Source organism: Artemia sp. Qi Xiang Cuo, chromosome 7 (assembly GCF_049724085.1).
Source record: "Artemia sp. Qi Xiang Cuo chromosome 7, ASM4972408v1, whole genome shotgun sequence".
Lineage (NCBI taxonomy): Eukaryota > Metazoa > Arthropoda > Branchiopoda > Anostraca > Artemiidae > Artemia > Artemia sp. Qi Xiang Cuo.
Window position 1 is genome coordinate 63,699,222 of NC_142800.1, and position 24,219 is coordinate 63,723,440.

General features: G+C 35.7%; 1 protein-coding gene across 3 annotated transcripts in view; it reads left to right on the top strand.

Annotated features, from left to right (window-relative positions):
- The window catches only part of e(y)3 (PHD finger protein enhancer of yellow 3), a 64,495-nt gene extending 43,990 nt beyond the window's left edge, over window positions 1-20,505 (top strand). For all 3 annotated transcript variants that reach the window (XM_089092481.1, XM_089092483.1, XM_089092482.1), the window contains exons 6-10: window positions 795-1,272; window positions 7,632-7,804; window positions 11,093-11,391; window positions 16,167-16,338; window positions 20,324-20,505. In XM_089092481.1, coding sequence (XP_088948607.1) covers window positions 795-1,272; window positions 7,632-7,804; window positions 11,093-11,391; window positions 16,167-16,338; window positions 20,324-20,442 — 1,241 coding nt within the window. In that variant the 3' untranslated portion in view covers window positions 20,443-20,505. The remainder of the gene's footprint in view (window positions 1-794; window positions 1,273-7,631; window positions 7,805-11,092; window positions 11,392-16,166; window positions 16,339-20,323) is intronic.
- The last annotated feature ends 3,714 nt before the right edge of the window (window positions 20,506-24,219 follow it).

Sequence of the window (24,219 nt, forward strand, 5' to 3'; positions counted from 1 at the left end):
GTTTGAGGGAATGATGGGCGTGGGGGGGGCTAGTTGCACTCCAATCATTTTTGACTATTAAAAAGGGCACTAGCATTTTAATTTCCAATCGAATGAGCCTGTTTTGAAGTTTCTACGACAACGCCTTCTATAAAAACCTTATGTGCCCCCAGGGCATAACTTAAAACCCTTGCCCTGAGGGTTGTGGGGGATTGTCCTCCTCAAAAACACATTTACTATCTAGAAATCAAATACTCTGAACAAAATGGCTATATCAAAATTTTGATTGGATGTGTTTGGGGAAATGATGGGCGTGGGGGGGGGGCTAGTTGCCTTCCAGTCACTTTCGACAGTTAAAAAGGGCACTAGAAATCTCAATTTCCGATCAAATTATCCCCCTTTGAAGTTTCTACGACGACCCCTGCCATATGAACTACATCTGGGAAAAAAAAATAAAAAATAATAAAATATTTGACCCGTATGGCCTTTACTATAGGCAACGCTACAGCGTTGCCTCTGATGATTTAATCGGGGATGGCCACGAATTTTCAAAGCACTCTTTAACATCTCTTCATATACAGCTTTAACTAGCTTGTCTTCGTTTAGCTTAATTAACTTTAACCAAAATATAATTATAATGCCTCTCGATTTTAATGAAAGAAATTCAGTGAGATTCCGATTGTCAGTGTCATTTCTGCCTTCTTCCACAGATGATTCTCTGCGAAAAGTTAAAAAGCTAATTACGAACCCCCTTTATTGCTTGGATGACCATTCGCAATCAGTAAATTTTTAGCCAACACAAATTTATTTTGCAGGATTAACTGCCCTTCGAGTGTCAGAGGTTCTAGATGTACTCTACAGCGATTTTCCAGAAAAATACGATGAATATCAAAAGGCCCAAAAAGAGCGTAAAGAAACAGCGCGTAAAAAACCTAGAACCGATGGAATTAGTTCAACCATGGACATCCGGACTCAAGCTTTAAGAGATGCTCTGTCATGGAACGCATCTTTTAATAAAGAGAGAATAGAAAAACGAGGCTGTGCATTTGACTTACAAACCTTTCAAATTCATCGCAAAGTAAAACCGATAGAAGTCGTCGAGAGGGAAGAAGCAATGAACTTGTATCCAGTTGCTTTGTTTCCTGGACAATTTCAAGACGAAGTTAAATATTACACGCCAGAAGAATTGAAGTCGTTACCACTCAATACGGTGGTGGCAGCACCCCCTGCAGATTTAAAGTCTGATGGTGAACAATCAGATTCCGACGATTCTAGTTCTTCTGAGGACTCAAGGTTTTATTATTTCTTATTTTTTTAAGATTCTTTTAAGGGAAAACCAACATTTTGCATTCTCTAAAATCAAGCAAGACATTTCTGGGATAAATTTTTGTGTTCGAAAAAAAAATATTGTGTTCTCTAAAATGAATCAAAAATTTCTGGGAATAGGTAAATTATATTAAAGTTTTAATGCTTGAATTTTATTCTTCAATTGTCTTGAATGATTTGTGGATTTTCATCTAAAGGTCTCATTTGGGTTAAATCATAGTCACAGGCATGTATGGAGGGTGGGGATCTTGGGTCTCCCCTTTCAACCCCTAACATCTCAAGGTTTTTAAGATCATTCCTATAATTTTTTGTATTTTCTATATCATTCATCTAAATTTTGAAGTTTATTTGAGCCTACCCACTCCCACCCCCATCCCTAGAATATTGCAAACGTGCCAATATAGACTTATATTGCTGATGGACGAAAGGCATGCGATCCCCTGTTGTATGTTCATTGAAACCCTTAGGTTTTGTGCAAGGTTTTTGATAGTTTTAAACTGATCAGCTATCTCAGTGTATTTTACTGTGTTGCGCTTTGGCCTTATTTGGCCCTAAAACAGTTGTTTGATGACACAGTGTTGCCGAAAAATGCACTTTGTTGAGGCGCGGTATCAATTGTTACTTAAAAAGGGCACTAGAACTCCATCTTCCGGCTTTGTATGGCCATAATTTCGACACGTTCAGCCATAAGAAAAGAAAATTAACACCCTTTAGTGATTATTCTTTTTATGAAAATACCAATTTTATATTCATGTTGAGGCAGTATGTTACTCAGCTTCGTTTCTTTTTTGTTTTTTTGTCTTTTTTTAGGTTATCACCAGTGTCTTTTACACTGTTACTTCAGTAGAGATATATTTTTCTAACTTTTCTTAATGCAGAAAGTAAACTACTGAGTTTTCGATTTTATAGAAGGGATGTTCGTATAAACTTCAGAGAGGGCTCCTTTTTATTGGAATTGGAAAGTTCTAGTTCACTTTTTAAGAGTCAAAAGAGATCAGAGGGCAACTAGCCCCCCCCCCTACGCCTTTTTTCCCCAAATACATCCGAAAAAAATTTGAGATAGCAATTTTGTTAAAAACAGTTAAAAGATCACACAACGAAAGGTATGGGGTCTACACAACCCCCCAGGGCCCAGGGCAGGCGTTGTAAGTTATGCCCTGGGGGAATATAGGGTTCTTATAGTAGGGATGCTCGTATAAACTTCAAAGAGGGCTCATTTGATTGGAAATTGAAAGTTCTAGTTCACTTTTTAAGAGTCAAATGAGATCGGAGAGCAACTAACACCCCTACGCACTTTTTCCCCCAAATACATCAGAATAAAATTCTGATATAGCTATTTTGTTAAAAACAGTTCAAAGATCATATAACGAAAACTTCGGGGTCGACACAACCCCCCAGAAGCCGGGGGTAGGCGTTGTAAGTTATGCCCTGGTGGCATATATGGTTCTTGTAGAAGGGAGGCTCGTATAAACTTCAGAGAATGCTCATTTGATTGGAAACTGAAAGTTCTAGTTCACTTTTCAAGAGTCAAAAGATCGGAGAGCAGCTAGCCCCCCCCCCACGGCTTTTTTCCCCAAATCCATCCTTTAAAAATTTTGTGATATCCATTTTGTTAAAAATAGTTCAAAATTAGATAATACCAACTGCGCGGGTCGGCACAGCCCCCCAGAGCCCCGGGGCAAGTGTTTTCAACTTATGTCCTGGGTGTATATAACGTTTGTGTGTAAGGGGTGGCTGTATAAACTTCAGAAATGGTTCATTTGATTCGAAATTGAAAGTTCTAGTTACCTTTTTTGGGTCAAAAGGGTCGGAATTTTGAGATTTCCAGTTTGTTTTAAATAGTCCAACGATCAGATAAAAAAAATAAGGGCCAACATACCCCCCCCCCCCCCCAGCCCGGGGGAAGAGTTGTAACTTATGCCCGGGGGGCATATAAAGTTTTTATGGAAGAAGTGGTCGTAAAAACCTCGGATGCTCTGTTTGCCAATACGGAGCACCAGGGTTCAATCCCCGCTGCAGCAAGGTTGGGTGACAAGCTTGCTACTTGTCCCTGTAAAAACATCCAGCAACTGAAACGTCGACTCGACGCCCTATGCGCCAGCAAGGGCTCAGGAGGAACTTTATCCTATCCTTTCAGCACTACGAGCAATCGTGTCAATCACTAAATAATGGAGGGGGATTCCCCTTGAAGGTTCTAAAAAGATTTTTGTTGGGTAAAGTTCCAAAAAAAATTCTGACAAATGTATATATTGTCGGCGAAAAGTTATAACTGAACCAACGATCCTTTAAAAATCTATTGTGTATTGGCCCAGAGGGATGCCTCATAAATTGTCTCCATCGTTTAGCCGAAATCGGTTCTAAATCGCTGCTTTTTGTTCTAAAAACTAATTTCCGCTCTGAAAATACCACTTTCAAACTAAAAATCATCTCTTTTAGGCTTCGTCTGTTGTCACCTAAACCGGAGAACATGACTTGTCAGAAACTTTGTTTGGCTGCTTTAATATTTTCTGACCGCATTCACAAAAAGACAATAAAGGGGGGTTTGAATAGTACAGACTTCTGGATCGACTTTAATACATAGGTCTGTTTATGGAAAGAATCCTGGACAGCACTAGAGAAATCAAGCTCATTTAGAACGCGTTTAAATTAAGCCTGCAGCATAGTTTTGACTCTAAGCAAATATTGCAAGTTTCTTCATTCTTTACGTCTTGCATGCATCCTGTTAGAAATAAAATATGATCATAATCTCCTTCTAATATATTTCTGATCTTCAAAATTTTTCTCCTGACTCTAAAGGGATGCTCACATGGTACTCGACATCAGCAAAGGTAATTATCAAAATGGAAAAATTGAAAAATCGAGATTTGTTCTCAAAATTTATGCTAGAACATGCATAAGTTTTGATAGAACTTTCATTTTGATCCAACTTTTGATTTTTTTTTATGGAACTTTTAATTAGAAAAATAAATTTTGATAGAACTAGAGAATCTTCTTCTTTTCTTTATTTTATATCATTTTATCGACGTGGAAATGCTCATTATGGGTTTTTTGTTTGTTTGTAAAACCTAAGGACCCTATGAAATTTGTAACTCAAGTCATTTCAGGAAAATTACACTATCAAACAAGTTTCTTACATTGATCTTGTATTTTTGGTTGTCTTGTACCTTAAATCATCGTTTTGCGAGCCTCAGCATCGGCTGACCGCTATAAAGACAAAGGGCTCAGCGAATTCTCCTATCGAGATCTGTTGAGAATCTACGGAATTTCACGCAACGTTACAATGGAATTTTACATCCTTTTGTCGGTATGCTTGTCAATCAAAGCGGATAACGCCACAGGGAACTCCAAAAACGGGTGAATTATGAAAATAATAATTCGTTTTTTTTTTTAGCGTTTTTTAATAATAATTCGGTGATTTTTAGCGTTTTTTTAGAAGGTATGCTAGAAACTTTTCAGGGACTTCCCTTTCTTGAACTAAAAAATAAATACAATTCTGCTCCGTTTATTCAAAAACATTCCCATGATTTAACTTTCATCAAAACTCAATATCTGTTTTCAGTAGAAAACACAAGAGGTTAAATGGTTTTTCTAAGATTTCCAGGAAATTATGAGTCAGCTTTTCGGTTTCAGTCGTCTAGTCAGATCTCTTATCCAAGCTCTAAAAGTTATGGCAAGATTGCCAAATCAATCTAGACCCTTTGGTACCAAGTTCACAAGAAATATCACAATGTTTATAATTCTACAATGTTTTTCGTGTATTTATACTTTCTTATAGTTCCAACTCCCCCCCCCCCCTCGATGAACCAAAAACCCTTGCATATTGCTTGGTTGAAGGCTTGAATTTATTTGAATCAAGTTGAATTAATGTTTGTTTATAAGTAGGCTAGTAGCTTCGTTTATAATAATGAACCACTCAGAAAGCGCAGATTTAAATTACATTTAGACTTTATATAAAAAGGCTTGACAGTATGAAAAGCATATTAAAGAGGGCACACCTTGTGGCCCAGTGATGCAAATAACAAGTATTACTTATATAGCTCTTTGCTTGAGACGGTCCTTATTAGAATACAAATTCATAATTCATTGAATCAGAGGGCGAGGGAAGTCGATCAATGAATTGCGGTAGAACGATGAGACTTATGGAGTATGACTCATAATTTTTTTTTGTGCACAAACAGTTATGGGAGCCAAAAGACCTTCCGTTTTTAATCCTACATGATTATAGAAATACCCGTCTCTTTCCTATTTTCCCACAAAACTATGGTTAAAAAATCTACTCAAATCGAAAAAATGAAAAAAAAATGGAAAGTAGGATACTGTAAGAGTAGAATATTTGAGTCTGATCTTAGCAGTAAAAATAAAAAATGATGTGAGATTTTATCTCAAAATCGTTATTCCAATGAGAAAGATTGAAATATACAAAAAATATATTTTGGAGACAAATCTCCAAAATAACCTGAATATGATATTGAAAATGAGTAGAAATTAAATTTAAAAATTATTTTTTTCTAAACGAAAGTAAAGTAAATCGAAAGTATGAGGGGTTGCTATAACTCTCGACGCCCTACTCCTAATACAAAGATTTGACCTGTTTTTGTTAGTTCTTCAGGAAACAACAGTGGTGTTGCACCAACGAATACTTTTTTTTAACAATACTTCAAAAATAAAAAGGCTTCTTTGTTTCCAGATCAAATGTTCTGAAACGCAATCAGTAAATAATAAATTCGGAATTAACAGCTGGGCTAAACATTACACTCAAAAATATTTTGAATAAAAGCACCGTTCATAATTTAGCGTTGAGAGCGAGGCGATTGCTGTCATTCTTTTTTGAGGGTGTTTGGAGCCCCTCTCATATACAGGATAATTTATGTTATTTTTCTGGTTTATTCTGCTCCTTATTTTGATTTCGAAAAAGGTTGTTCTTTTAATTCAATCAGGTAATAGAGTTACCCAAGATTTTTTAATTATTATTGATACTGTCAAAAAAAAGAAAACAAAAAAAAGGAAAAAAGAAAAAAAGACCAGTATTTTCTGAAGTGGAGTCTAAGATCTAAGACAAAAAAATCCCCTCCACATGTCAAGGCATAATATGGCGGAAGGATAATCAAATAAAACCACAAAATAAAAAAAAATAAATAAAAACTAAATTTACTTTAACCTCAGAAGAAGTTTAAAAAGGAAAACAAATTCAAACATAAATACAACATCACGTACCCTGTCACCACTAACTTAATACTTTAACATTCAACTTCTTAATTACAATCACTGTATATAAATATAAGACAGTATGATCATTCCCTACCTCAACCATTATAAAAACCCGGACCGAGATGCAAGTGCTCCGGAGAACATTTAAACAACTATAAACATAAGTGACATTCGATTTTTTCAAGGGTAGACAAGTTAGATTTCTCTTGAACGCGAAACTTGGCTTCACCTTTGTAACACCAATTTTAAAGAACCTAATTTTAAATTAATTTATTCCAATTCATACATGAAAATCGGTAATTAGTAGTGCAATGTTATTATTAGATGTTTTTAGGAATTACAAGTAGGTTACAAAGGCTCGAGTGGGTTTCAAAGGTATTTTGAGAAAGTTTCTGACGAGAAATCAAAAGATTAAATAAGATGTAAATGGTTAAATGGTATCAATTACTAATCCTTATAAAGATGCCTTTAGTTTAAATTGATGCCAAGTGCTTTGATCCTATTACACAATAATAGTTCTGGGTTTAGTTCTACCTACACTGGTTTGTGTTTTTATTAACATTGAGAGAATAAGGAGTGAAATTTTTATGAAGAAGCAGACGAAAATTCGGCATTGATTTCAGTAGAAAAGGAAGTTATTGAATACACAGCGTAGGTTTATACAGGTAACAATAGGATTTGTCTAAAATTTTAGTATATTTTTTTTTATATAGACAAAACTAAAAAGATGGCCCTCAATTTTATGACCAACTAGGTGGGCTATTTCCCTATGTTCTAGCATGTCTAGGGCTCCCAATAAAACAAAAAAAAGCTCAAAAGGGCTATTCGTCTGAATTTTCTCTTTTTTTTCAAAAGTTGTAAGTCTTTGAAATGGTATAGAAAATATACCAGGACAGTTTGGAATTTTGAAAGTCCCCTAAAGCCCGCTTATTTTTTTTTTCTTTAGATTTTGGAGCCCGGAACATAAAATGAAACAAGAAATAACCACATCTTTCTTATCTGAAAATAACGGGGTGTTTTTTAGTTTTATTTCAAGATGTACAAATCGAATCTTTTGGTTTAATCAAAGAAGGTTCCCTGAAGTTCTTCTAATCTTCATGCTGTTTCATACATTTTAGTTCATCTTCATCTAGTGACGATACTCAGAACGAAGATACTACTTCAGATGCCGAGCCTGAAGACCCATATCAAAGACCAGGTGTTCCTTGTAAAATATGCAATGAAGAAAAGAAGCTTATGAAAGATGAAAAAGTTGAGCCTCTGCTTCATTGTGTTAAATGCTTGAAAAGTGGTAAGTTTCTTTGTAAGTGGTAAGTTTGTAAGTGGTAAGTTCTTTTGCTATACAGTAGAAAGACAATTTTCTGCTTTGTCTTTGTTTTCTTCTTCCTTCTTTTTCTATGATAATGTACGGTAAGTGTTCTCCATAGTGTCCGCCACTTGACTGAGATTACTTTAGGAAAGTTGAGATAAATTGGATTTTTCATACAGTAAAGACAATATTAATATAAAGCGCGAGGAGAACGCTTCAAATTGCTGAATTTTGATTTTAAATCGCCAAATGTTTTGTAATAGAAGCCCTTTGATCCGAACGTTAGATTTTTTTTATACGAAATCCATTTTATTTATGTGCATCTATGTTCAACTTTTAAGGGGAGAAGATAAAAAGAAATCATGTTTACGAAAAGCTCAATCGTAGACTTGAATTTTTCAATATTTTCTACTTGATTCTTCAGGATATTCTTCGAGAGGGCCTCTTTTTTTTCTTTTCATACATTGGCTCCCATGGTCTCAGAGAATCTGTTGAACCACCGACCTTCGGACCACTATATTAAAAGCTATACAGCTTTTGCTTGATATACAGTATCTAATCAAAATTACCCAAAAGCACCCAGAATCTGATGACCAAAACCTTTTCTTTTTTTTTAGTCAACATAAAGAAACAACTCCCCAATATTACCACCATACAATCCACTGCTTATTTCATAAATCATGCTGCATGCAGTCAAGGCCGTACCCAGGATTTTTTTTTGGAGGGGGTTTTACTCAAAGATTTTTTTTCAGGGGGGGGGGGGCGAAGGGCTCACACAAAAAAAAACTAAAAATGCATACAAAATTTGTTTATATCCATTTTTGTTACGTTTTACAAGTAAAAAAAAACATTTTGGGAAGGGTTTAAAACCACCTAACAACCCCCCCCCTCTCTGGGTAGATTCTATCCCCCCCCTCCACCTTGCATGTGGTAGATTCTATCTGCTTTTCTGTGGAAAATTATCTTTTGGGAACGTCCAGATATAAAGTGGTTAAGGGTGGAAAAGAACGCAAGGCCTTTATCTGCCAAAATTGATCCTAAGGATCCCTCGAGAAATTTAGAAGGATAGATATCTCTAACGTTGTTAAGCCATTTCCATAAAAAAATCTGATAAATACCCCATACCACCCCCCATAAGTTTAATGTGCTTTACAATAGAATATGTTTGTTTGCACAATAGCTTTAAGCTAACATGAGGATGTCAAAACGTAGTCGTTATGTGAACACCTTGTATCTGAAAATTTTAGTAAATTTAGTTACAGAGTTCTTTGAAGTGTAAGTGTCGGATTGTAGAGACCATGAGAATATTAAAATTTCATACAAAACTATCCGTTTTAAGGCCAAAAATGTCTATAAAAATTCCTTAAAATGCCCTACAAATCATTAACTTATGTTCTAATAGACTAGTTAACCTAATTTTTTCTGTACATTGTTTATTCTTGTGACTAATAAATTAGTCCAAAAACTCATAGAATAGTTTCAATGGCCAATGTCGCTTATATGTTAATGATAACATACGCCCATAGGGAACAGTGGTGAATCTACCCCTATTTGTTCGAAAAACCTCCAATAAATAATAATAAATAATTTTGAACTTTTAAGCCTTTAAAAATTCCCTCTCCATTCCTTTCTCCCAGTAAAAAGGTGTTATAGACCCCCCCCCCCCCTCACGTGACCTACACCTGTTTGCAACTATGCTAATGCTAGGGTAAAAGGTGTACGATGTGTTAGGAATAATTTCAATGGTTCCACAAATAATGGAAAAATCCAGACAAGAAAGTGAACTCGTTTGAGCATCGAAGTGATTTGTATTAGAAAGAGTCGACAAATCAAGTTACCTCAGTAAAGTGGTGTTGAAACTCTTCTTCGGAATTGGAAGAGCGGGAAATCAGAGCGGGAATGCAATATGCATATATATCCAAGCTCTCCAATATGCGATTGGTATACTTTGATTTGGTCTCAGAGAGATCGGCCCCCAAGTCGCCTCCTCTACAACAGAGTTTTTCTTCTGCATTTCGCAATCCTCCGTAACTATCAATGTTGGCGCAGTAGTTATTTCCGTGTTGTTTCTTCTCTCAAATACTTAGGTCTTCTGTTTGACTCGACTGTTAATGCTACTTAAATACTTTCTATCTCAGCGTTGAAAGAAAAGCTAAATAGTAATAGAATAAGTTCAAGATTGGTGTTTTATATTGCCAGACCATGATTCTTAATTTTTAACATATGCTTAGTTTAGTAATCATTTATACAAATATAATGTAGAACCTGAATAATCACGCATATCTGTTTAAGAACGGCTCAACTATTTAATATGCCAACAGATTATTTCCCTAGAGATAGTTTTTTAATTGTTTCAAGGGGCTATGGGATTTTTTCAAGAAGTCATGATTAAAGAAGGATGCCTTCTACTCCTTAACTTCGGTAAAGTTAAGCGTATGGATTTAATCTACCATTTTGACATCTAAATATTCTCTAAGAATTGGAATGCCCTCCTTCCTCCTTGCAAAACTTTTCTTGACAATTCACCTACATGTCTTACTGCAAATAAAAGATTTTGGAGGCCCGGGGGGGGGATTGATAAGTTCTAAAGATGAACATACTATAGAATCTTAATAATTTGGTTTAAATGACGGGAAAAGCCTAGAGATTTATTGGAGAGACGCAAACATGTTGAAAAAAAACAAACAATTCTTACTTCATAATATGCAGGAATAATCGTATTTAATGATTTTGCATGCAGCTAACCTTTATCTTCACCTATTTAAGTGTTTATCCACTTTTTCTAATATATTTATCTTTTTTTTTTAAACCCTTTCTTCAGTTTTGAATCATCCCTGAAACAGACACTCCGTACCAATTTTTCTGTAGAGGATGTTAAGGTAATTGCTGGGGTGTTAACGCAAAATTCATGAAACAAGTGTATTGATTATCTGGGGGAAAAAAAATATAGATAGCGCTTTATTTCAGAAAACGGCCAGAATCTTCAGTTGACAGTGCTGGATTTCGCAGACGTTTCAAAATTAAACAAAGGTTATTGTGAAAAACTTATGAATTTCATGGAAAAAGTGGAAAAACAATGAAAGAAGTGAAGATAAAGCTTAGCTTCATGCAAAAGGTCTTAACTATGATTATTTTGCATATTAAGAAGCAAGAATTGTTTTCTTAATATGTTTCCTTCTCCCCAGTAAGATCTTTAGGCAATTGCCTAGACGACTGCAAAAATAAGTTATACACGTGTTCGTTGATGTTGATTTGCTTCTTTTGTTTTAGCTCATATGACGTGTGTTGGTCTGACTCCTGACATGTATAATCGTATCCGTGAGATCAACAACTGGATGTGCAGTATATGTCGTGTTTGCTGTGTTTGTAACGACCAATTCCGATTGGATGCAAATAACGAACAACGTTTTGCCAATTGTGGAATGTGTGACAGATATTATCATTTGAAATGCTGTGGTCTAAAACGCCGGCCAGATGGCAGGTGGCATTGCCCTGAGTGTGCTAAGTGTACAAGCTGCGGTACAACTAAACCAGCTGAAGAAGGAGAAACAGGACATTGGCATCACGAGGTTTGTTTTCCCTACTTCTTTGTTGCTGCTTCTGTAATAAGGCCCTGTAATAGATGTTGAAGCATAAAAAAAAGAATTACAAATAATTAAGGATGTCTATAAGCAAAGCCGTATCGAGGATTTTTGTTCGGGGAGGGGGGACAAAAGAAAACTTTAAAAACATATCAGAATTTTTTATATATTTTTTTGTTATTATTTTACGAGCCAGACAATTCTTTCTTCTTTTTTTTTGGGGGGGGGGGTTTAAACCCGGTAACGCTCCACTCCTGGATACGGTCTTGTCTAAGTAATGGAAAAAATAAATGTATGTTTCTTCTTTTTTTTCCTACATTTCCAACTTCAAACATTTTTCCTTCAAAACTCCGTGCTAAAATTGAAATTCAAAATTGAAGTCCTGTTTACGAATATGCCAATTTATTGAGTAAATAATAGTCAATATTCTCTCTTTATGACTCTGCTGTGGACCAAAGGTTTTACCAGAATTTTTAAGAAATTCGATTCTTAATTTATTCAAAGCCAAACATCTTTAAATGGATTATAGCAGCCAAACGAGCCTGATTTGCTTGTTCTAAAATATAATCCAGTGGCTGAGCTACCGAGGATAAATAATTGTAAGAAATGTTATTGTTAGCGCACATTGTTTTAGTAATTCAACTGTTTATCGTCCATTTTTTTATGAACTTTCGCAGAAACAGCCCAAAATAATTCTAAAGAAGGCAAAAATCCGTAGCAGAGAATTTGTTATATTCTTCTTATAATTAATCCCTTTTCTTTTTTTCCTTTTTTACATTTTCCTCTCTGTGGCCTACCACCCCTCCCCCCCCCCTAAAGAAATATATTACGCTATCTTGCTTCTTTTTTTTAAGGGTTGGACGTCGACCGTCACCAAGATTTCAATCGGATTTGTATGGAATTTTGTGTACTTATAGAGATTTTTGACGTTTCAATTTGGAGGGGTTTCATCATCCCCCACCAAATCTTATACCGGCATTGTAGAAATAATGCCAGACAACTCCAATCTCATTCACTGTGTAAATTGTTTGTCCATTAATAGAAGAAAAAAGACGTTCTCTCCGATAATGCTAAAATAAAATAAACTAGGGAGTGTGCTGTTTCAGATGTTTGGCTGTGTACATGAAAATCAACTCATAGTAGTCTGATGGGCAATATTTGCTGGGACTATTGGTTTGATCATAGGTATGGCGGTGGCCGGCGTTTACCCCCCGCACGGAGAATACCCCCCCCCCCCTGTGGAAAATCAGGCTTACCGAATTTGAGAATTTTATTTGATTTTTTTTCCGTAGGAGTAAGGAATTTTGGTACTTTTGTATCATACGCCACTCACTCAAGTTTACGCTCTGCAAAACTCGAGAACAAACCGGTTTCTTCGTTAGTTTCTTTCAGCTTAGCGTGAGACAAGACAAAGACAAAGTGATAGAATAGATGGGAAATACATAATTTGGACTATAAATTTACACATAAGGGGAGGGGGAGGGGGTAAAGTATTTAGACAGTTTGAAGTCAGAAAACAATTCTTACTTCAAAATATGCAGAATAATTGTACCTAGCACATTTTGCATGCAGACCCGTGCAAATATATAGCCCAAATTTGTTTCTAAAGTAATGAAGAAACCACAGTTTATATAATTATCCAGTAAGTTTACCGCAGATGATTTCTGGTACTTCATTCTCGGTGCGAACAAAAAGCTCCTCCTGCTTATTTGTGCACTTATTGTCCACTTATTGGTGAGTCGGCCAAGTGGTTTTGTCAGTACTTGTTCCGTAGGTGATTATTCTTTGTCTACCCGAAAAAGATCTAATGCCGCTTATGTTTATAGGTTCTCTGGAGCACTCGCACCTCCGTCCGGGTTTTTATAATGGGTGAGATAGGGAAAGATCATACTGCTAATTATATAAACTGTGGAAGAAACTAACAAAGAAACCGGTTTATTCTCGAGTCTTACACATCGTAAACTTGAGTAATTGGCATATTATACACAATTACTGGGATTTTTCATGGAGAGAGAGCCGGATTTACCGGTATTATTTAAAAACGATAAGAAATCAAATTAAAAAAAAACAGGTTTTTTTCTACTGAAAGTAAGGAGAAACATCAAAACATTAAACGAACAGAAATTATTTCGTATATGAAAGGATTGCCCCTTCCACAAGACCTTGCTCTTTACGCTTAAGTTTTGACTTTTTGTCTTAATTCTTTAAGAACGATTCCTGAAACACAATTTCCGTTTTATTAGAATAATAAGCTGTGTTTTAAAATTCTAAAAAAAACTTTAACGTAAAGAGTGAGGTCTTGAGGAGGAGGCAACCCTTTTTATATACGTAATAATTTCTGTGCATTTTAAGTTTTGATGTTGCTCCTTACTTTCAGTTGAAAATGATTGTTTTTTTAAATTTAATTTATGATCGTTTTAAATAATACCGGGAAATCCGGCTCTCTCTCCATGAAAAATTCCGGTACTTGTGTATTATACGCCACTCACACAAGTTTACGATGTGTAAAACTCGAGAACAAACCGGTTTCTTCGTTAGTTTTTTTCGTTGCTTTTGAAATAAATTTGGGCTATATATTTGCACATTAAGGGGGGGGGGGGGGGTAAAGTAGAGCGGGTCTGCCTGCAAATGTGCTAGGCACAGTTATTCTACATATTGTGAACTAAGAATTGTTCTCTGACTTCAAACTGTCCAAACACTTTATCTACCCCCTTTATATGCAAATATATAGCCCAAGTTATAGATTTCTCATCTATTCTGTCACTTGTCTTTGTCTTGTCTCACGCTAAGCTTAAAGAAACTAAAGAAGAAACCGGTTTGTTTTCGAGTTTTACACAGCGTAAACTTGAGTGAGTGGCGTATAATACACAAGTACCAAAATTTCTTCCCCTTACGGGAAAAAAAACTCAAGTAAAATTTTTAAATATTTTCCACGGGGGATATATTCTGGGGGGGGGGCTATTTTCCGCGGCGGGGGGATACTTTCTCTGGGGGTATATTCCGGAGGAGGAGTATTTTCCGCGAGGGTATTTTACGGGGGGGGGGGGGTAAGGTCATAGAACTAGGTGTGGCATAATCATAGGCCTGTGAATTATCTGACTTCTTATGTGGTTTCTCAGCAATTATATAGAACAAAATTTGGGCCAAAATTGATCAGAATAAAGTTTTTGACCAAGTTTAAGGTCACAATAGATGCGTCGTTTTCAAGCTTACGTTGTATATTTTTATCACAGTTTATAGAATTATCCAGTAAGTTTATCGCAGATCATTTCTGGTCTTCATTCTCGGTACGAACAAAAAGCTCCTCCCACTTCTTTTTGCATTAGCGGGTTAGTCTGTTTCCGTCAATCAATGAGAAATGGTTACAAAGTGCATTATTCGTCATAGCGGGTTTCCACTTGTTTCGTGTCCAAGAGAAATCTGACTTGTCTACCCGTGAAAAGATCTAATGCCGCTTATGTTTCTATCTGCAAAAACGTTCTCTGGAGCATTCGCACCTTGGTCCGGGGTTTTATAATGGGTGAGATAGGGTATGATCATACTGCTAATTCTATAAACTGTGATTTTTATGTTAAGAATTTGAAATTGAACCAGTTTTCAAACAATTTGGAAAAGTTCACAGAAGAATGACTAAGCTATAAAAAGTCAAATCGAATACTTTTATTGTAATGTGTATGTTCGTGTAAATTTTTATTAATGTAAATCCAAATAAACCTAATTCATAAATCCTTCTATATTAAGAGTTAACAAATCTATAACTTGGAAAACATATCAACCTGTGTCCGTATAAAATTTGACGAACTATGAGATGGTTGAGTTGAGATGACTTTCAGAATCATATCGTTTAGCATGGGTTGACTCATTAAGCTCTTTGACTTAATTGGTAAATAGGGTAAGCATGGCCCTTTGAAGTACAGGATCGATTTAAGAGCTCCCCTTCTATGGGTAAAGTCTGATTTTGAAAAATGTTCTGCCACCCATAAAAAGCTCCCATAAATGGTATAGTAGTACCATGGCTGACAGTCCTGACTCCTGATCATACTAAAGTAAGATCAAAAATGAAGAGTTACTTGATTGAGCCCCCATTCGGCCTATCTTGAGCTTCTTCACTTTAAAGGTCTTGTGGTAATATCAACCTTTTTACACACATTTTGATAGATGTGAGTTTTGCTGCACATCCTTTTTTACTCTATGCTGCCAAATTGCAATCTTTAAAAAAGAGCCAGAAATTCTTAGAAAGGCTATCGTATGTACGAGCACATGTTGGAGCCTAACTTGAGCCTCTTGTCTAGCGTATTTCAGGAGCTCCGTAGTTTCTAAGTATTTGCTAGTTTTTTCGTATTTTTGTCTAATTCCCCCCCCCCCCCAAAAAAAAATGTGCTCCTGTGTGGGTAGTTGTGCCTGTGCTAACCAAAAGCCTTGTACTGGCAAAAATATCTTCTCATTTATTTTTTTTTATTTTTTTTTTTTTTTTTTTTTTTTTTTTTTTACCAGTGCATACTATGACGTAGATCTGGGTCTGCCCCCTATAGTTTATCTTCATTATGGTTACCATTTACTTCTAGAGTTTCAAGACATGAACTTTAGTTTTTGCTATTTACCTGGATAGTATCATAAATACCTGTTTTTTACTTTTGTTTGAGCTTCATTTTGTTGTATCGAAATTTTAGTTGATAGAAAAAATATGGATTTTGTTAAAATCAATGAATTCAGAGTGATAAAAATTCCGATATATTTAAATGTATATTTTCTTTATTTTTCAGCTTCGACGAATGGCAGATGGTACGCGTGTATATTTCATGACGTTCTGTGTCCGTTGTCTGAAACTTTGGAAGAGGGGCCGAGTCTGTCCAGTCTGTCATAAATGTCTTATCCCACCTATTCACAACTCTGAAGTTGTTGACTGTTGTTCATGCCAGAGGAAAACTCACACAGGTCTGTTTCTTCATCTTTAGGTGTAAAAAAACAACAAATAAACAGAAAACTAGGATTGTAAAGTTGCGGAGAGGAGAAAGGCGTAAATATGCGGAGATAGTAGAGCTCCGATTATAAGTCTTGAAAAGTACACTGCAAACATAAATTTTGTTTCACAAGAAAGAGTTTCTAGGTCTTCAAGGGTCTAAGGTCTATATTTTCGGAAAATTACCCAATATACTATTTCAAGACCGCTGGACATCCCAAATCCCAGTGATTTCGAAGGAATTTGAGCTTTGCCCTTAATTTTTGTATGCCTGAAATAAGTCATAGTACAGGAAAGTGGCTTCTCCAGCGGCCACATTCCTTACTAATAAGACTTGTGGTTACTTTGTTAATTTGTCTTCTCTTAAAAAACAAAGTCAAGTTTATTGCTGCTTCTCTAAAACCATAGACCCTGGCAAAATTTGCTCCCGGGACTTTAATAATGTATAAATCAGACTTGTTTTCTTCCTTTTCCAGTGGTCAATACCTATCTTCACAGGATCTTTGAGGGTTCATAAGTAGGGAAGAACTTGAGGTAGAAATTTGAGAAATTTCCCCAATAGTTCAGACCTTTGGTCCATTGCTCAAAGTTTTATTGAGTGAGGACAACTGAGATGTGACACCCGGATAAGCCACTTTAGATATATTTCTTGCATGAATCTATTTAGATTAATCCCTATTTTATTAAGTGGAGAAGCCAAATCCTTATCGGTACTTTAAAGCCTTTCAAATAAGAAAAATAACATGGTTGTTTAAAGAAAGCTATTTGAAGTTGCACTGGATCATCTTCAACCTTAGATGAAGGACAATCCTACTAACTACTCATCACAGCGCCATCACAGGCCATAACAACTGCACATATTCCTCCTTGACCCCACCCTCTTTGAAATTTATGTTTTTACTAAGTTGTGTCACTTTTCTATATCTTTTCTCATGACTTTTTCTGAAGTTGCCAAAAGAACACAATTTTTGGCAACCAATCATCCTTCATTGTTAAAAGGTCACCTAAACAACCTAACAACTTTTCTTTATTTATTGCTTCATAACCTAAATTGTTAATTTCAAATAAAAGGTCTCGAATTGGTGTTGGATCGTGCCACCTATAAAGGGCTGGGTTCTCTAAGCTTATGCAGTTTTAGTAGTGCGTAGTGTTGCCTTATGTCGTAGTATGTAGTATAGTGTTGTAGTATGTAGTTTTGCCACCAATCGCAAGAGCATATCACAAAAATAATACCTTAAAAAGAAAAAATCACTTTGCGCAAAAAAATCGAAAATTGCTTTGCAATGCATAGGATAGGTTTAACGCTGGAGCTTTTCAGTCTGTTTAGGCCTCTGTGCTGCGTTAGGATATAAAAAAAATAAAATGCTGAACCTACATGAAAAATTCAATAACTGACAAAACCCAGATGAACAAAAAGAAAAAAGATTCTTGAGAGATTTTTGTAATATTAATTCAATAAATGCTAAAAAAAAAGGGGGAGGGGGAAAGCATCATATATTAAAAATACAATTACTGACAATACCTAATGAACAAAGGTTCATGAGGAATTAATGCTTTATCAAAGTTTATCAAACGCTAAAAACTGTTAACAGTAGGATTCCTATTAAAAATAAAATAGTGCAAAAAATGGAAATGATTTTCGAAAAGAATTTTTTTTTTTTTTAAGTAAAAGTAACTAACTATATATCAGGTTGCTTTTGTTTGCATGTGTTTATAGAAATTTTCCGGAAGAAGCTAAAAAAAAATGTACTAGATCAACATCAGAGTAAAATACAGTTCACATTAAACAGAGAATTCGTATATTCCTGCGAAGCTTCAAATAAATTTTTAATTCTAAAGAAAACACAAACAATATCTCTAAGGTAAATAAAGGGGAATTTCTTAAATAAAATAAAAAAAACGAAAGTTTCTAGGAAGATTCTAATAAAATTTCAATTTCCACTCAATGTTCAGATGTTTTCTGTCTTTTTTAGGAAACCCCTAATTTAGCCTTTCTCAGACTTACAAAATATCAGCACATCTCAATTAGAAGTATTTTAAAATTTAAAAATAGACCTGAATATGTATTATAACCAAATATAGGAAAAATTTGTCATCGTCAGAAAACATATTTTGAAATATATTTTCAAACAGAGGGGAATCGCACGGCCTTCTAAATCTATGTGACATCTTCACAAACACAGTTTTAGTTTAAAAGTTAAGGAAATGCTTATTCTTGTAGGAATGCTCTGTCCCAGCAGGAAAAACAAAACATTTGCTTAATCTGCCTAAAAATATTTTTATTACCAGCTGTAAGAATAGCCAAAATATAAATTCTTAGAAAATCTCTATTAATTTTTATGCTAGACTCCGTTTGACCTCTGGATCCTTTAGGGGGCTAGGCTACCACTGTCTTTGTTGATGAGAAGTTTACGGTCACTGGCCTTTCCTTTTGCTAAGAAGCACTGTTGTCTTTGGACAGTTCTTGTCTCCTCTATGTGCTGGCATCCCATACAGCTGGTATTTATATAATTGCTGAGACCAGTGGCACATCGTTAAATAGTTAATCATGCCACCAAACTTGTTTTAGAGAATCAAACAGAATTAAAAACTGAGAAGTTGAATGTAATCTAAGAAAAATCGCAGAATAATTGATGTTTTAGGATTGAAATGATAAAAATTGGACAAATGAGTTCGAAGAAATGTAAACTCTTTTTTCAGAAGAGAGCGAAATATGAAACTTACTCCGCGATGTTTCAGTAATACGTACAATACGTAAAAAAGCTGTCGTTTAAATACAAGTTTAAAATATAAATCAAGTTTAAGCGTAAATATGAATCAATCAAAAATTAAAAAGAATATGTATATAAAATGTCATCAAAATAGCCTTGACCTCACTCCAAGGGAGCTAGGCCAGAACTATTATTATTACTTCTACAATAATAATTATAATGAGGAAATGACCATATTTAAAAATAAATGGTTAATGTGAAAGTGGAGACGCCGCTGCATTAAACCTATGCATGTGTCCTGAAATTTTCGCATTTCTCATTCAAATTGTATTTGCTAAAACAAAGACATTATAATATTTGTCCAGTTTCTAGCTAACCAAAGGAGATTCATGCCCCTACCCGGTGTTTCTGACTGAATCTCTTTTTATGTAAATCCTCTTTACCCTGTTTTTCCTTGTCTAACGAAATTCATTATTATATGTTTTCCTTTTAACTTTCCTGCTTGTTATCTGTTTTTTTTTTTGTTTTTTTTTTATCGTTCCTCCTAAGACGAAAGTTAAAGATGTGGATGTATATCTGGGAAGTGTCTTGGGTAGAGGGAGGTTCGATACCCTGGTCATTTGAAACCTCGTGATTTTTAAAATCTGTTCTATAGTTTACTATAATTTTATATATTTTTTTATTCTTTTTGCTTTTTGGAAAATGTATTCCCCCCCCCCGCCCTGCACACACATAAAATCCTACATAGCTGCTTGACATATAGTCTAATTCTACACATTGGAAATCTGATGAAAGCTCAGAACGTACAAGATTTTGTTTAAGAAATATGTGAATGGTTATAGAAAGACTAATGGGACGATTGCAAAGAATCTGTTTATGTCAGACACATGAAATTAGATCAGAAAGTTGGCAAGAGAGTGAAAACAAAAAGAAATTGGTCTGTGTAATTATAAAAATAAAGCCGTCGACTGCTTTTTGGCTGTCACTATTGTTGGCTGTGACTCTTTGGCTACTGTTGGTCCTAAATCTTTAGAGGGTGCTCGTAAAATGTTGCATCGAAGTGTTTTGACAATAGCGCAAACTCTCTTATGTTTGCTAAAATGGAACCGACTACAGAGAACTTTGAAGCAAAAATCCTTTTATCTTCTCTTATTCTCCAAATTTCGGAGAGTTTTCCGAAAATTTCGCTTGTATTAATTTTAGTTTTTTGTGTCTTGTTTTAAATCAATTTTTTATTTTCTTTTTCCAGCTTGTGTGAAGCATTTGAGTGAAATTGAAAAGCGTCATTACAACTGCACCAAGTGTATCCTCAAGGGCAAACGAGGTCCAGTTTTCCTACCCAAGTTTGCTTTTGGGTTTGTGAAGTGATTTGTGTGTCTTACCTAGTTGTCTTAACTTTGATTTTTAAGAGATTTTTTTGTCCTATTCTGATGTTAAGAAGCTACTATATATATATATATATATATATATATATATATATATATATATATATATATATATATATATATATATATATATATATATATATATATATATATATATATATATATATATATATATATATATATATATAAACTTAAGTTCTGAAAAGAAAATCTTCATTGGTTATAAAGGATTGTAGATTATTGCTTAAAACTTGTTTTGGTAAATATAATTCAAATCTTACTATAGGTATTGACAAGTATTTGGCAGCAGTTCAAAAGACGCTATGTGATATTTTCTATTATATTCTCTTTTTTCACTCGTAGATATATTCGGGAAACGGCATTTGTGATGTGATAATGGTCCTTGTCGTATCTCAAATGCCTAAGCAAACCTTCCTTGTAGAAATAAGGGGTCCTTAGTAACAGTCAAAAACTCAAAGCGTATTTCCCCTTGTTTTTGCTCTCTATGTTTCTCTCTCTGTTGTCTCTCTTTTCTGCTCCTCTTTTTTTTCAAGTCCATGCTCTGTAACATAACGTCTTTAGATTACCGCAGTCGAGTTATGCACACTAACGTTAAATGATAGAAAGAAATTATTCAAACGGTAAAACGTCGCTAGTCTTCTTTGTCTGAGTAATCTGTGCTTTTAGTGTATAATGTTATTTTACCAACCTGTTGTCTCAGTCCAATCTAAAACACTTTCCTCTTCTTGAATTCAAATATTTTACCAAAATTTATTGTTGTTTTGCCACCAGTTTGGTGTTAAGGTTAGTTGTTGTCAGTACGAGAGGATAACCCGGAAGATAACCGAATTGAAGCTACGCTAATGTTTTTAGAATTGTGAAATGAGAATGCGTACTACTTAGTCAACTATCCACTAACACTTTTAGTTAGAAGTCTTAAGGTGTTTGTGTTAAATTCCTGAACTTTGACAGTTAGGTAAGAGGTACATAAAGACAAAGACCCAGCCCAAACGGCCTTATTTGTGAACTGCTATTTTGGCTTACAGGTATGGTTTATTGTTCCCCACTATCCAGGGCAAAATCTTAGCGGGGGAAGGGAGGGGGACAATGTGACGAGGGTGCCAATACGTCGGCTGGGAGGATGATTGTCGTATCTGACTCGAGACGAGTTTCAAGAAAAACGCGATTGAAGTTTGAAACGCGATATCTTTTTTATTTAATGACGAAACCGGGATTTTTTTTATCTCGACTGTAGACGCACTCAAGGGCTACAACCTGGTTGAAATTTCGTTCACCTGGAGCAACTGGATATTGAGATATTGCTTGTTGAAAAACAGATACGACAAAACGCTCGCGGAAATTTCTTTTTACGGAAAACCAATACGACAATTTTGCTCTGAAAACTAGCAGCGTAAATGTCTTATCTCTTAGGAACTCAGTTTTGCAAGCTTTAAATTTTAATCAATTTCGAATATAAAAGCATAAGAAAAACTCAGCACTACTTCGGGTACAAAGAAACATCGTTCCAACGAAACTGGACCTACTTTTTTATGTTTTATCGAAAAATGCTTTGTAGTATGCTTGGTCCTCCAGCGGCATGAACTTTAGGAGGCTTTTCACGTCCTTGATCTTTTCCTCAGGCAAGGAAGAGAGCCTAGGGAGTGGGCCTGGCTCAAGTAACTCCTCAATCACAGTAACTTTGGAGACTCCCCTTCCTTTTTTAACTACTGCAGCCTCGGGTGCAATCTTCACCAGTTCATGTGAGGCAGAGCCAAAATTCTCCTTGTAATACACTCTTTTGTGCTCAGTTGAAACAAATCTCAGTTCCTTGACTTTTGTGAAGGGAACTTTCGAATATCCTTTGTATTCTTTGGAGCAGCTCTGAAAATCTAAGAAGTCAGAACTTTTCATTTGGATCACAATGTACGGTTCCTTTTTCCTAGCTTTAATCATAAGTCGAGTGAGGGTCAGAGGTGAATGAATTTCCAATTTAGCAAAGTAATGTTCGATGGCACTATGGACAGCGTCCACTTCTTGGATCGATGAGTGTCCTGGCTCGCAAAACTTCATTGTAATGGACTGAACATGGGGGAGCTTTTTCAAAGTATCCTGCATTTGGTAGCTCATGATACTGTTCCTATTTTGCGGGACACAGGAGTCAGACCACGTTATAAGCTCTTTGATATTTGGATGCCCTGAAAAGACTTTTGACAATATAGCCGCCACTGCACTTGCAATGTCATTTCCGGTCCGCCCTCCAATCAACTCAGACCAGAGAGCACAATAGATCTCCTTTTTCGTCTGTTTACTTGGATCTGGTTCAGCACTGTCCTTGTAATGCAGCACAGCAGTCAAGTTATAAGTATTGATCTTTCTTTTGTAAAAGAAACAAGATGCGTTCCCTCTTGGCAATGCAAATACATTTTCCAGATCAAAACAGAGGACTGGCTTGGTAAGCAATCTATCCATATCTCTTTCTACTTTGGTTTCTGCTTTTGACCTTTTATGATTTTCAAAAATAGCTCGTTTTTCGTCAGATACCGTAATTCCATTCCTGCGTGCAACATCAAATTCTTCGCACAAATCACACCGGTCATTTTTTGGTGTGTGGAACGACAAGTTAAATTCCGTATTGAACACTTTCCTGTATACAGTTTCTGAGGCACTCTTGCGGCCCTCATCTTCGCACTTTTCACAATATAAGCTATACATCCGAGCCATGTTCAAGTTAGACTCCAAATATTGTTTGGAAGTCTCAGCCCTTCGATAGTGGGACTCGATCTTTGGAAAGGAGTTAATGTGGTTACGTATGAAGTCCATGTCTTCCTCTGATGTTTTGTTTTTGGCGATCTTCTTCCTTGGAGGCGTGGGCGTTCCGCAGGTATTCTTCTGCTCGTGAGCGTAGTGCACTCTCCTCTCGGTTATGTCGAACGTTGTCAGATAAAAAGATCTGCAAACCTGCCTTTCTTTTCCGTTGATGACAACAAAATACTGGTAGGTGTTTTTCCTCCTTGTCACTTGTTTTTTGTTTTTCTTCTTAGGCAGGCACTTTGTGGTTTTCAGATAAAACATTTTCTTCATTTCAGCAGACAATTTCCAGAAATTATCAAAAGCATTCTGTCTTTTTTCGGGTGGGATTTTGTGACATTCGTAGGAGCAATCTTCAGTACACTTTGAAGGCTGCACAGAACGGACTCTGCTATGCGTTTTCTTAGTCTTGGGGTTAACGTAGGCAGTCCCATCATTATTTGCTGTCTTGATCTTAGTTTTTATCCATTCGCTTTCATTCCTCAATCTTTTTCTCGTTGATTTTTTTCCAGGGTCAACGCCTTCTGTGCCATTCCTATTTCCAGCTACAGGCTCTGTAAAAGAATTTGAACCTCTCTCGACATCTTCAAAATAACTAGTTTCATTATTCCGATTAGCTTGTCCATAATCAGTCGAAACATAAACAAAGGGCAACGGGGAATCGGAAAGAACTCTTTCACCTGCATCATCAAAGCTTGACTCGTCTTTGTAAGAAATGATGCTCGGTTCATTTGCTGATGAGCACTCAGCAATACTCGGTGCATATTCCGAATCTTCGTCAGAATTCTCAAGGTCTTCGTCAGAGCTTTAAAAAAAAAAAAAAATTATAGTGGTTACTCCAGCGATGGGCTCAGTGAAGAACTGCAGGTCAGGAAAATGAAATTTTCAGTAGACTAAAGATAGGCTTTGTAAGGATAGACTAGTCTAGGCCTAGTAATAGCAAAACATATTT